At 33.5% G+C, this 14,790-nt stretch overlaps 2 protein-coding genes across 3 annotated transcripts in view; one reads left to right on the forward strand and one right to left on the reverse strand.

Moving 5' to 3' along the window:
* The window catches only part of LOC149485123 (putative carbonic anhydrase 3), a 404,335-nt gene that overhangs the window by 325,116 nt on the left and 64,429 nt on the right, over positions 1-14,790 (reverse strand). The gene's annotated exons all lie outside the window — the stretch shown is intronic.
* qless (decaprenyl diphosphate synthase subunit 1 qless) overlaps positions 1-14,790 on the forward strand; it is an 89,357-nt gene that overhangs the window by 8,030 nt on the left and 66,537 nt on the right. For both annotated transcript variants that reach the window (XM_089699954.1, XM_089699953.1), the window contains exons 2-4: positions 9,437-9,619; positions 12,656-12,795; positions 13,918-14,059. In XM_089699954.1, the coding sequence (XP_089556080.1) occupies positions 9,437-9,619; positions 12,656-12,795; positions 13,918-14,059 (465 nt within the window). The remainder of the gene's footprint in view (positions 1-9,436; positions 9,620-12,655; positions 12,796-13,917; positions 14,060-14,790) is intronic.

The following is a 14,790-nucleotide window of genomic DNA, read 5'->3' on the forward strand; positions in this document are numbered from 1 at the left end:
TTGAATATATATTCACGATGGTTATGACGTGTGTGAAATCGCATGGAACTTATTATTATTCGAAGCACGAGGTGTCATAATGAGTTAAACAGATTGCCAAACGGATAGTTGTATTTTAATTTATATTTCGACACCTAATTTGTTTTAACTTTGAATGGATGAGTTCATGCTTTTCTTTTATATTGAATGCTCTATGACGTTCAAGCGAGTTGCCCGGTGGACGCTAATGTTTCTACTCCATTAAAATGTTACATTTTTTAGGCCTAACCTTGCATTTTTTAGAGGACGCAATTTTATGTTTTTGATGTGTAGGGGGGGTCAGTGAGTAGCTAAAACCAAGTTTGTGGGGTTGCCACCCTTGTCCCACGGCCGCCATCTTGAAAATAGCGGTTGAAATGGTTTTTACGATATATCTCTTAAACTATTTATCTGATAAAAAAAATTGTTAGCATTATTTGTTGCCAATTTAATTTTCTACAACTTTTGTCCAGTAACTTTTTGTCGTAGAACTATAAATAAAAAAGTTATAAGCGAAAACGTTCAGAAATTAGAGCTTTTTATATTTTTCAATAAAACTTTTTTTTATCATTTTACGAAGAAATGATATCAGACCATTTTTGTAGATTGTTTTTCGAGGAACAACTTTCATATACAACATTTTTTCATTACGTCAATAGCTAAGGTTTTACAGCGCTCTGAAGTGAGTACTATTTTTCAGTACTCCTAACTATACATATAATGGCTATTGGCTCTTTTCCCAGACTCCAGAACAATGGAAGCACACTGCAGAACATTTCAGCCCTGCTTTTCGACGTAAAAAAAACGCGCTTCCAGACTTCAAGTCAGTTCAGTCAATAATTAATTATTAATAATATTGTAAAATTAATTATTAATTATTAAAAACAATTACTGATGACAAATTATTATTAGTACACACATAATATATGTATACTGTATAGTTAAGAGTACTGAAAAATAGTACTGACTTCGGAGCGCTGTAAAATCTTAGCTATTTACTTAATGAAAAAATGTTGTATATAAAAGTTGTTCCTCAAAAAACATTCTACAATAATGGTCTGATATCATTTCTTCGTAAAATGATAAAAAAAAAAGTTTTATTGAAAAATATAAATATCTCTAATTTCTGAACATTTTCGCTTATAACTTTTTTATTTATAGTTCTACGACAAAAAGTTACTGGACCAAAGTTGTAGAGAATTTAATTTGCAACAAACAATGTTAACAATTTTTTTTATCAAATAAATAGTTAAAGAGATATATCGTAAAAACCATATCAACCGCAATTTTCAAGATGGCGGCCGTGGGACAAGGGTGGTGACCCCACAAACTTGGTGATAGCTTCACACTGAACCCCCCTACACATCAAAAAAATAAAATTGCGTCCTCTAAAAAATGCAACCCCAAATGTAACTTTTCAATGGAATATTCGTAAATGGTCCGCGTATAAATTGAATGATTGATTAATTAAAGTGTCATTGCAATGCTTTCACCGAAGTGTTACTCACCGTTCGCAGGTTTACTCGTCATATTTGCATTAATATTAATTAGTTGTTTTAAATCAAATTAATATAGATTAAACTTAAATCTATACTAAACTCAAAAACTCAAACTCAAACATTTATTTATTCAATTAGACTTCTTCGAGAAGCACTTTTAAAACGTCAATATACATATTTTTTACATTTACCACCGATTCGAAAATCAGTATCTATGGAGAAGAACCGGCAAGAAACTCTATAGTTGCTCTTTTAAATCATTTCAGTATTACAATTTAATTTAAAAAAATATGTAACTGTATATCTATACATATAATAAAATCGTAGGAAAGTCAAAACTGTACATTGAATATTTTTTTAAAAGAATACATAATCCATGATCTATAATCGATATAGAAGCCAAAAACATAGTTTTTAGAATTTTTGTCTGTTTGTCTGTTTGTCTGTTTGTCTGTATGTTTGTCCAGGCTAATCTCGAAAAGTACTGCATAGATTGACTTCAAATTTTGCATGAATATTACTAACAGGTCGGGTGAGGCTTTTTTAAACATATTATCATGCTATCACCTCCGGGGGAGGAGCTGTGAACCTTTATTTTTCTTACGTATTACGTGTATTACGACAGCGTACAATCTAAAGACTCATGTTTAAATGTTGGTTTCGGGTAAGCCATGCTATTATCTAGCTTTACACAATAAAAACTATGTCATTTACGTAATTTGGCAGAGAATCAGTTTAATGAATTTATTAGTATAAAAAGACAAATTTGAAACAGCGCCATCTATGAGATTTCGTAAACATCAAATCAATTTACATGTTAACACTACTGAACACAATGTTAAAAATTAATAATTTAAATATAATTATGTTATTTATTTATTTAACTCTTTAACCCATATCTTCCCTTCCCTATAAGGTGCGCTTATAATTCGTGTGAATATACTACATTTTTAAAAGTGAGGGTAGATGTTTATTATTTTATAAGTCAAACTAGACACCATTACAGTTAATCTAATATTGATTGTGTTCATTGGTTACATTTTTAAAAATCTTCGTGTTTTAAAAATTCGATCACGAGACGGGACTCGAACCCGCATCCTTTAGTGATCGAAATTTTTTCTATTCTTTATAAATTTATTGAATTTATATTTCTAAACAATAATACAAAAAGGTTAGTTCGTTGATAATTATTATTCCTTCATCATTTGCATGTTGATAGTAAAAATATACTTTGACTGTTAATACTTTTGTTCAGTATTTATCTGTATGATTATTGCTTGGTAATTAATATGATATTTTCATGTCGTATACCTAATTATAAACATAAGTGTGATGTGAAACTCGCTGGATTTATTTTTACACACCCACAGTCTTATATTTTGTGTTAATGTTAAAATAGTATTAATAGTGTAAATCATAATATTTTCTCACAATTAAAAATATTTCCTTTTTTCTGATGGTGTTGGCATCGAATTAAACCGCGCTGTCGTTTCGTTCACAAAAAGTGATGTTATGAGGACCGAATATGTAGCCGCCTCAACTTACGGAAACGAGAGTAACCTGCGTTGTCTGTTAGTTATTGTATAGTCGAATTTAACGTTACATGGAAATTGGAATCTAAACATATTACCTATGTATACTTATATACTTATATTAAATCTGTAGAGGTCAATTCTGTACATGAAATATATTTCCTAAATAACTATCACGAGGTGATTAGGGATCGACACTGACGCCAAAAATTTTTGTCCGTCTGTCTGTCTGTATAACCGATATAGAAACAAAAACTACTCGACGGATTTAAACGAAACTTGGTACAATTATTTTTCATATTCGTGAGCAGAGCAGTAACTCCATTTTTAAGCTTTCGTCGCGTGTGCACTGTGCAACCTTAATGGTTATAGCTACACAGAAATCAAGTATGAAAGAAATGTTCTCCATATTATATAAAAAATATCTCCCGACATCATAAATTTCTATCTTTTATGGTTGAGCTTAGGAGTTAATAATAAATAATAATAATAAATAATAAATATCTTTATTTGCTCAAATGTGGTTTACAAGTTATTACAATAAGGAAAGTACAACACATTCGCCAGTTACACTGGCATGCAAACATAGTTTTTACAGCTCCGCATAATCAGTAAAAAAAATTATATTTAAACATTAATTATTATAGTTTAGATCAATTGTCTATTAATTATACATGTCAATATTTACATTTATCACCCAAAAAATTTTTGCTTATTAGCCACATATAAAGTTTTGTCTTAAACTGTTTTGCGTCTAATAGTGACTATGGGACCTATGACCTTGGGCTCAGGGTGGGGCAACAATAAAAAAAATATTTTCATGCTCCCACTTCCACTCCCACTCCCACTCCCACCCCCACGCCAACGCCCACGCGCACCCCCATACCCACTCCCACGCCCACTACCACTCCCAAGTCCACGCCCACGCCCACTGCCACGCTATCTTCCAATCCCACTCCCACGCCAACGCCCACTCCAACGCCCACTCCAACGCCCACGCCCACGCCCACTCGCCTTCACAATTGGTACCTACCAGATCAAAGCCAGGGTAAGCGCCCCACCCAGCCCCACCGTGGCTACGCCCATGCTGAATTACTACTTAACATACAATTATTGAGTAAATACGTACTACCATAAATAATTAAAAGAATTGTTATTAAAATTTCTTACTAAACTGAGCTAAAAAACTTACGTACCAAATTATTAAAGAAATGAAATGCCTAACCTATCAATCAAGAAATGAAATGCCTAACCTTTACCAAATAGTTAATATTGTAATTAAAAATTATGATTAGTATATAATATCGAAAATCAAAAAAGAAATGCCTAACTAATTCTACGTAAAATTTCTTTTAAATTATGTCACATTATTTTTTAGGAACCAGGGGGGGGGAGAGGAGCAAATTCTATTTCCTTCCTTTCTTAAATGGATGTTTTTAATAATGTATGGTGTAGCCACTGATCAGCTTAATCGATACTCAGTTTTTATCAAATCCAGCAACAAATCCAAAATAGATCTTTCCTGTCTCACGCACGTAACTAAAGGCTGAAGAGAGAGAGAGAGAGAGAGCGTGCTTTCACTTTTCTTCGTCTAAACGAAAGACGAAAGACTTCGTTTAGACGAAGAAAAGTGTATAGAAAAAGGAATAAATAATTTCATAAACTTCCCGACTATCTTTAAATTAAAAATAAATTATTATTTTCATTTTTTTCATTCCCACTTTTACCCCTATGTAGGTATAATAAGTGGATGAACCTATTTTATAATAACACCTGCTAATTTTTTTCTACATATTTTCATTGTACAGACATCACTTTTCCACAATTTTATTACATACTAGCTTCCGCCCGCGACTCCGTCCGCGCGGAAAAATTAAGAAAAATTAAGATTTATTTTTTTTCTACGTATTTTTCCGGGATAAAAAGTATCCTATTTTATGCCCAGGATAATAAGGTATAAATATACCAAGTTTCATCGAAATCGAACCGTTAGTTTTCACGTGATGCCTTCACATACAGACAGACAGACGGACAGACAGACAGACAGACAGACAAAAATTTTTTTAATCATATATTTGGGTTTGGTATGGATCCAGTAACACCCCTTGCTATTTTTTTTTTCAATATTTTCAATGTACAGAATTGACCCTTCTACAGATTTATTATATGTATAGATATGTATTGATGATGATGATTGACAATTATAACACTCTCAGTCCGTTTTAACTTAATTTTTATTCACCCGCATCAGTGCCACCTAAAAAATCTTTATATCGAAATTCGAGCAAAGCTAAAAAAATGAGAAATAAGAGTTCTCAAGGATCGTTAGAGGTAAGAGGCTTACTATTGACCGAAAACAACATGTGTTATGCCGAACCTGAAACCGCTTCACAACGAGAATTGCGGCTCACAGCTGACCGCGAACGGCATGTACTATCCCGTGAGACCGAAACCCTCACTGAGAGGGAATTACGTCTCACAGCTGATCACGACCGTCATATTTTATCTCGAGAATCTGAAACTTTTACTCAATATGAAGACCGTTTGACAAATGATAGGGTGCACCATAATATTATTCGATCTCTTGAAGATGAACATGAGCATAAGCTCTAAAATGAGACTAGAGTAGGGACGCGAATATTACCATTATTTGAGACAAGAACGATTAATAAGTTTGTTTAATGAAACATTAAGAATTGAAACTATTTGGTCTCTTGAAACGGACGAATAGCGAGAGGCCCTTCTTACTGCAGAAGGATTTCGACAGTCTTAATGACTTAGAGGTAAACATAGAAGATCAATCTACGAATTCGGTGGTGTGGTCCGACAAATATAAAAGTGGGTTTGCTTATAACCTCACAATTGATTACAGATCATCTTCTGTATAGGCGATATTAACGTAGTATGTTCTTTTTGTAATGCTTTAAAGTGGAGTAAGGAGTCGGCTTTCGTTTGAAGATACACCGGAACCTTTAAATCACTATTTTTAGAGGAACATGTGCAATCTAACAGTTCTTAGACAATATTCGCTCTTATAGTAGTGCGTTTTAAATGATCCTTTGGTGCTCAACAATTATCAGTGGGTCCTTTCATGCTTACTTTTAAGATACAAGGTCAAGTTTATCATTTGATAGGATCCCTTTTGCCTGAAGGCCAACTTAAGTTTCTTCAAATACCAGGTGAAAGGTAAGACGTTAGACAAATTTAGACAGGAGCTTCTACTCATGAAACTGAACAACTTTTGTTCTACAACTTTGCTGAATTCGTAAAAAAAAAATTGGACTTTGTAAGGAAACTTCGCTAATCAGCTGACAGATTTCCATACAAAGTCCAAATTTTTTCCTACGAATTCAGCAAAGTTGTAGAACAAAAGTTGTTCAGTTTCATGAGAAGAAGCTCCTGTCAAAATTCCTCTGACGTCTTACCAGTCACCCTGTATATTTTGTATTCGACTACAACGAATAGTCGAATACAAGAAATGAATGAAAGAAATCAATATTTCTCGAATTTAAAACTGTACTCATTTCACAATTTTAGAACATGTTTCATCAGGTTAATTCGTATGTATGCGTTTTAAATCGACATTAGAAGCTTTTCCTCAAGATGGTGATATTAATATAAAATTGGTAGAAATGCCGATAGACGGACGTCTATCGGCACTCAGGAATTCCCTGGGCGTGTTATAACGCCCTGCAGGCCACAGTATTACAATTTTTCCTACAGTAGAGCGACGAATGTATTTTGAATTTTTCGCATAGCAACGGAGGGGAACTCGAGGGGGGTCAAGTGACGCGGGCAACGTACCACAAACATGCTTAGTTTGTGGTACCGAGCGCGAAAGAAAGTCATCGTGTTTTTAGTAAAGTTACTATGTAAACTAACGTAATTTAATACTTAGGTACATATTATATAATGGTGCGCTCAAACTGTTAATCTACATTTAATTTAGATTATTATTTGAATTACTAAGTAATATAGAATTTAAATCACATTCATTCATGTTTTCCTCAGATTTTCGATGTCCTCCGATTTTAAGATTTTCTTATCAGAGTATTCAATTTTAATGTAGTTAAATTTTATAAGAGACAATTAAGAACATTCAAAAAAAAATAAAGTGTCACGTATTTTTTTTAAACGACGAATGACGAAAAACGACGTAATCGCGGACGAAGTCGCGGGCAACAGCTAGTTATCATAATATGCCAAAGAACTGTCCTGTGGTTTTTACGCGACAACCCTCCATGGGTTTTTATCTTCCATATATTCCTTATAATTTTTATTATTTGATGGTTCTCAAATATTAATAACTAACTGAATGTTTTTTTTTGTTCAATCTCAAGATAATTATCTAAATTATTCGAAAAAATATTTGTCCTACAAAATCTATGTTTTGATCAAAGAGTCCCCCTTTCCAATGTGTATCGATAACGAAGTCATCATAAATGATTACTAACCAGCTGATTTTTTTATTTTCACTTATTTAATACTTATATAATTCAACAGACATATTGTCCTACAAATTGCGTTATAAATATTTGAGAACCGTCAAATCAAAATTTTTTATCCTTGTTACCTCTGTAAGCTACCACAATCGAGAGTTTCGTACATGAAATTATTGGGCATCTCATCAAAATAAAGCTACTCACGAAAAATTAGCTTGATAGTAATCACTTGCAAAAATGGGCGATGGATCCCGGACTATTAGCATTTAATTTTATAAAGCTGAAGAGTTTGTTTGTTTGTTTGAACGCGCTAATCTCAGGAACTACTGGTCCGATTTGAAAAATTCTTTCGGTGTTAGATAGCCCATTTATCGAGGAATGCTATAGGATATAATATCATTACGCTAAGACCAACTGCAGGAGCAGAGCAATGCGGGTGAAACCGCGGGGCACGGCTAGTTAAGGATATGGATTGGGATTTTTGTATCATTATCAATTTCAACACCTATCTATTTTGATGTATATTATAGTATACATGTTATGGTGGAACTAATGACCGTGTATCATAAAGCCTTTTTGAAAAGAATTAGAGCTTGACCTGTTTGTCTAATAACTGTTATCAATAGGAAGAATAATATTATGTCGATAATAATGAGCAATTTACATTGTATGCGATAGAGTAATACTCAAAAGGAAATTTGAAATTAGGAAAACAGGTAGCTCATGCTGTAAGGCCTTTAGAATAGTTGCAAACCACCAACGCTTCATTTGTAAACAGTCTTAATAATTGACAACTTTACATGTGCATTATACGTGATAATTATCTTGTTTGTGTATGCATTAGTATTTGTTCTGTATGGTGTATGCACAGAATAATTGCGGTTGAATAGCCACATTCATAACACCTGCACGACCGAATTTTCTGTCATAAATTAAAACCTACTTGGTTCTTAAGTTTTTTTAATACGCCGACAGTAACTATAGCGTGATTCGATACTAAAAGCGATATTTCTTTATATTTGTCTTTACCAAGAATAAGATTGGCTGTATTATATTATTCTTGAAGCCATATTAATATGTCTTGAAAATTAATCAAATATTGTAGAGTTTTTATGTTAAATGTTATACGAAAAAACAAACACGCTGACGAGTTTTTTGAATAATTACTTGTATTTAAATCAGCGGAATGGTATAACATACGGTACACTTACGAATCGTGCATACGTGTGACGCTTGCTGGTTGTTTTGCAACGGCCGGTCGGAGCCATCAGGTGTGGTGGACTGCACTCGGCTGCAGTTGCATAAACCAATTGCAAAACACGCATCGCGGTCACTGCCGCTGCCGAGCTAAGGGCATAGCCGCACCCTGCCTACTATCCATTATCGAATGTATACCGCAGACACACAATTTTCCGTTTGCTCGTAATTTCGTTTATTTACGTGTCTACCTACAGCCGCGGCTGCAATGACATTTAGTGTTGAGAATAGTATTGCAAATTGAGTTTCACTCGCGAAATACACTTGATATTACATATTTGGCTCGTGTCCCGCATACGTTGGGTACACAATTTTGTTGTATGTTTATAATAAAATTGCAATATTATGATATTTATTTCTTGGTGTCACAAAAATATGTAAATAAATGTTATGGTAGGTACAGACAATGTAGAGACATAGGTGACATATAATGCGACGCAAATAATTATCGCCAATATAACGAAAAACAAACTTTCTAGAATATTCTATTAATTCTTGATAAAATATATATGTGACTTATTTTTATGAAACATAAGTCACACATATATTTTGATTCAACACCTTTTACTTCGTTTCAAACGCAAAATATATATTTGGCCTCGCTAGCAATCGTGTAATATAATTTAAACGTGAATGTTAATTAGTAATTAATTTTTTGGTGTTTAATAATATATTTTGCTTGTTGCAGCGTGTGACCACATGCGGGCCAGCATGCGGCAGCCTCGGCGGCACAGCGTCCGCGATGCGGCGCCTCGCGTCCAGCATGCAGAGCACAAGCACCGGGTCCCTGCCGGACTACGGCGCGCAGATCGTCGACCCCTACCGCTTGCTCGAAGACGACCTTAATGGAATATACGAAGACATACGATCGGTAAGACAATGGTCAACTTATAAAGGATTGTTGGTTGTTGAAATCAATGGATGTATCCCGAAAGAATACTTGTTAAAAAAAAATACTTGTTACCAGTAAAAGTGGACGAGTCAACAAAATTATAACTTTAAGCTTAAAAGTATTGTCGGTGTAACTGTCAATGGATATATCCCGAAAGAACACTTAGCTAAGGGGCATTTCACAAATAAGTTGTAGCAAGACGACCCACAGTATCTAAATGTGCACAAATTATCACTTTATCAAAAGTATTGCTAAGTGTACGAGTAAACAAAAACCACACATTATGTAAAACATAACTGGCTACCTCGATACATACAATATAACTAGTACAGGTTAAAATTAACATAGGCCTGATAAGTAGTATAAGTTGCTTGGTAGTCCTATTACGATAAACTCACAGATACTAGTAGATTTTTACCAGAAAATTCTATGAAGGTTTAGTTCAAGGATTATGTATTACATTTTAATTTACTTTGTAACATTTTATGCTGTAATGCAAAGGTCGAACGGTGCTTACGGGTAATTGTCTAAAAGTTATAATGTACTAGCACGCGAGTGGGTGTGGGTTGTGTAATTTGAATCTAAGATGATTTATAACAGGACATGTGAATTTTTTGCGCTGACAATTTAACTATTAGCAACACGATTCGACCGGGCTTCGCACGGGTATCAGTAATTGTTTTTGCTACTATTTATTCATCTGATGCTTTTTATTGTTATATCTAATTGAGGTTTTTATAACTGCTGCAACAATATTTGAAATAACTATAGAGTACTAATATAACATATAGAATCGGGGCAGAAAATTAAAGTATTAAAAGTCGCTGGTGATTTAGTATTAGTTAGGCATAGTAGATATATATTTATTATAGTATACATATTAAAATATGTATGAAAATGTTTATGAAAAGAAGCAAGGGACACTATAATTGATATTGCATATTTCATTAACATTTATCAATATACATTTTATGAAAACTAAGTCATTGCAGCGAATAATCTACAACTTACAAGCTTAGCAGAAGTGCTACGCAAACGCTACAATTCGTAGAATGCAAATGTAGATGAACGTAGCTTATTAGCTACAGTGATGAAATATAATGATATGTGTAGATACGAAAAGCAAGGTCATGTTTATATTGTTACAAACGTTTTCTGTCAAGATTGCTAATATTGTAGTAATAATTTAAAACATTGGATTTCATACAGTTTGCAAAATCGTTGTTAATTTAAACAGAAAGAATTTGAGTGTACGAAGGAAATTGCTTGCTACTTTTGTATTATCATGGCTTGGGGAAATGATAGCTAGTTCGCCTACTTTCTTACGTTGAAAACTCGTCTAAAACTAGGCTTATATACGAATACAGTAGTAATCTTGTCGCATATTTTCTAATGTGGATGTAGATTTTGTATCATTAGTATATTTTTTATTTAACAAAACAGGAGCCCATGTTAATCTGTTTGAGAAGATCTGTACTTTTTGCAGTTTTGTAACATTTTAATTTAGTTGAGTTTCATAATAACATAGTTAATGTGAGATACAACGTTTTTTTTAAGATAAGATTGGTGTCTACCTAAATATCCGTTGAGTACTACAATTAAGTATAATATAGCGTTAGTTGCAAAAATCTGTTTCGCCTTTTGCTCATGTTCAGTCCTTGACTTAGATGTCAACAGGATGCTCTTAAATCATGATTGAAAATTGTTTAAAGTTTAGAAGATGAAATAGTTTACTAACTTACTTAATTAGCTCTGCGATCAAAACAGAATCTTCCGACACGAGTTCATACGCTTAAAATTTATTTTACCTGATAATATGGTTCGTATTAAAACTTCGATGGAATTACAACGATCTAATTAATTTATATAGGTGCATTACTATAAAAAATTTAAAACCAAACCACTATCTATCGACCTTGGAACAATATTTCAGATTTTTGTATTCTGATGTCAAGCGTGAAGTGCAGTGAACGAACAATGACCTTCTTTCGAAGTAACTTACCGTGACGCTAAACTTTCTTTACTATCTGATCTATTGTACGTTTATGATCTGAAACGGATCCAACCACAAGAGAATTATATATCTATTCATTAACTATAACAATGTAATTCATAACCTTCTAAACTAATTTTCAAACATCTGTGACGTGACCACAATATCGTAGCTCGCTAATGAATACATTGCATAGCAAATAATGTTGTAATATTCTGGCATTGACTGCTCTGTCCTAACATGTTAACGTCGAGTTAATTTGTAATCCCAAAAGGTAGTGTGATATTGAAAATACGTCGTCAACACAATCCTTTTACAGCCAAGGACTTGAAAATTATTTTCAGTATTTATGTAACTTTTCAAATATAGGAAACTTGTTAAAGTCCACATGATAAATATTTGTGTATTTGCGATGTAAACTAATAGGGTCTGTAAATATTGCTCATTCTTTGTGAGTACAAGAAGATAATTAAGATTCTCAGATTGCACATACAAATATTTATAACAGTAATAATATTTATTATTTCCAAGATATGATTGCGTAGTTTAACACTATATCCGTTTTAAAGTTGCATTAAGCTCGGTTGGAAATAATTATTAAATAGTACATTTGTAATATGTATAATATATGTAGGTATATGATATAAATCATTTTCATACAAATTACAGCGTTACAATAGAATGGCGGAGGACAAACGCATTAGCGATTTCGTCCGAGATTCACATTGTCTAAACACAATTTAAATTGTGTCGAATCAAGATTACTACATCAGATTATTTCATAAGGACATTTACGACATCCCGAACGGAATACGATTAAATAGTTCTACAAGTTGATGATTACAGCATACCATCGTCAAATATTTTATATCGATTTGTAACAAACAGTTTAAAGATATAAATAGTTGCAAGGTTATCATATTAAGTTTAAGTTATTCATAAGCTTGAAGTTAATTTCTTCTAAGGTATTTTAATTTAAAAAAATGTGATCCCAACTCGACTTTAGTTTATTTGGCCTACAGGAGCTGGAACGCAATACAAATCAGCCCGAGTTGAACACCATAGCTACATATTACTTCGACGGTCAGGGTAAAGCTCTAAGGCCAATGGTGGCTATCCTTATGGCGAAAGCTGTCAATTATCACGTATACGGTGAAAATAGGTAAGTTGGTTAAATGGTTATATAAATATGTACAATATAGCACGAACTAGTAAATGTAAAAAAGAAAACTATTAAAAGCTTGGAAATGTGCCATTTATAAATTTTGAATTCTTACAAAGTTCGTGCCGTTCGTTCACTTTAAGATTTGTTACGAAACTTATGTCATTTAGACATATTTCTTGTGTTGCTTCGCTGCCAAGATTATTAATTACTCCATTGTTAGCTACTTACAGGTGTTATATAATTGATTGAGTATTTGTTGTCTTTCGTAATCCAACACCTGAATATCTTCAACACATCTTCTGGTCTGTAGGTATCTCGTATGCATATCTAAGCGTATCCTTGGTTGGTGATGATTAAAGTAGGCATAATAATTTGATCTTAATATATTATTCGCACGTAGACTATGATTCGCCGCGTATTGCCCTAACTATACACGTGGCGAATATTTAAGACGCTTTATGTAAGGTGCGTGCAAAGTCCGTTTGTGTGTAGAATTATTTATTAATGTTATATTATTAATACATACCACCGAGACTGCGGTCTCTGGGTAAAATCCCTAGACTGTAAAACGGTAACAATTGATGTTATATAAATTCCTGTTTGAACAATACTATTTTCAAGGTATTGTTTCCGACTATTCAAGGTGTTCCATCCAAATTTGTTAGTCGTGTTTATGAAATTATCCTTTTATTATACACATTGTGTCATCTTATTGTAATGTTACATAATTAGCAAGTCTTGAGCATTGTGTACAAATGAGAGTAGTAGTACTCTATCGACATTTGAGTGATAATGGATTGGGGAAACACAATTACGCAATATGATTCAAGAAAATTTCAAGGTATTTTGTGAAATTTGTCACGATTACCCAAAGTAAAATCTCGATCGTTGCACTTAGGTCACTATCTTCACATTTATGCAACTTTATGGATATGTTTTATTTGCTCAGAACACGTTCTTTAAAGGGCAAATTAAATTTCCGTTCGTATTCAAATTTTTACTCATACTAAATATAAAGCTAACTATTTCAGAAAAAATTGTATCGTATATTTCATAGATATCAACTATTCCAGATTCGTAACAAAATGAGCTTTCTTTAAGCGTATCGTACATTTCCAGTGCCCTGCTGCCATCCCAGCGGCAGGTAGCAATGATCAGCGAGATGATCCACTCAGCGTCATTGATCCACGATGACGTCATCGACCAGAGCGACTTCCGCCGCGGTAAACCCTCCGTCAACGTGCTCTGGAATCACAAGAAGGTAAGCGGTGTTACAGCACATCTCAATACATCGATTACGCCACCAATGTATGGGTAATACAATACTGCATACTTGTGACATGACAACATTTGCCTAGGTTAGTTCGCTTCTTCGTACTTCGAATTAAATTCTATTCGTCTATGTTTAGTCTTCCAAGATTCAATTTCGCTTTTAGTCTGTAGTGGTGTTCGGTTATTCCAGTTATATTTAAACTAGATAATGATATTAATATAATGCAACCTTCACAAGGACTGTCCATTTGTATGTGTCGGGATGCAGTAACGTCGTCCACTGTCGTATATATCAGGAAAATCCGACCGTGACATGAATAATAAACGTTCTATATCCATTAAAATTGAAATAAGACAAAGTACTATTGTAACGTCAACTAAGATTTAATATACAACGAAACGCATAACCTTCAGCTCTCAATCCTCATAACTAAATTGTAGTCCGATGATATAATAATACGATATTAATATATGAATGGAATGTTGAAGCACCCGAATCGCTATTTACGTATGTGTATGATGTCTTTATGGAGAATTGAATGCAGAGTGAATGGATTATGACGGCTCAGTTTTGGAGACAGGGCTAGTGTTGCTAAGGCACGTGATCTTTATAGTAGGTATGTGTCATAAGCATTGTGAGTGAATAATTATTATGAGACATAATTCAGGGCTAGTATCTTTACTGTGTCAGAGGTGCGGTCAAATTACAAACACTGTTTC

This window comes from Colias philodice, chromosome 10, assembly GCF_061535455.1.
Source record: "Colias philodice isolate Cphi_HAF_F1 chromosome 10, ilColPhil1 Martin Lab GWU primary, whole genome shotgun sequence".
NCBI classification, from domain to species: Eukaryota; Metazoa; Arthropoda; class Insecta; order Lepidoptera; family Pieridae; genus Colias; species Colias philodice.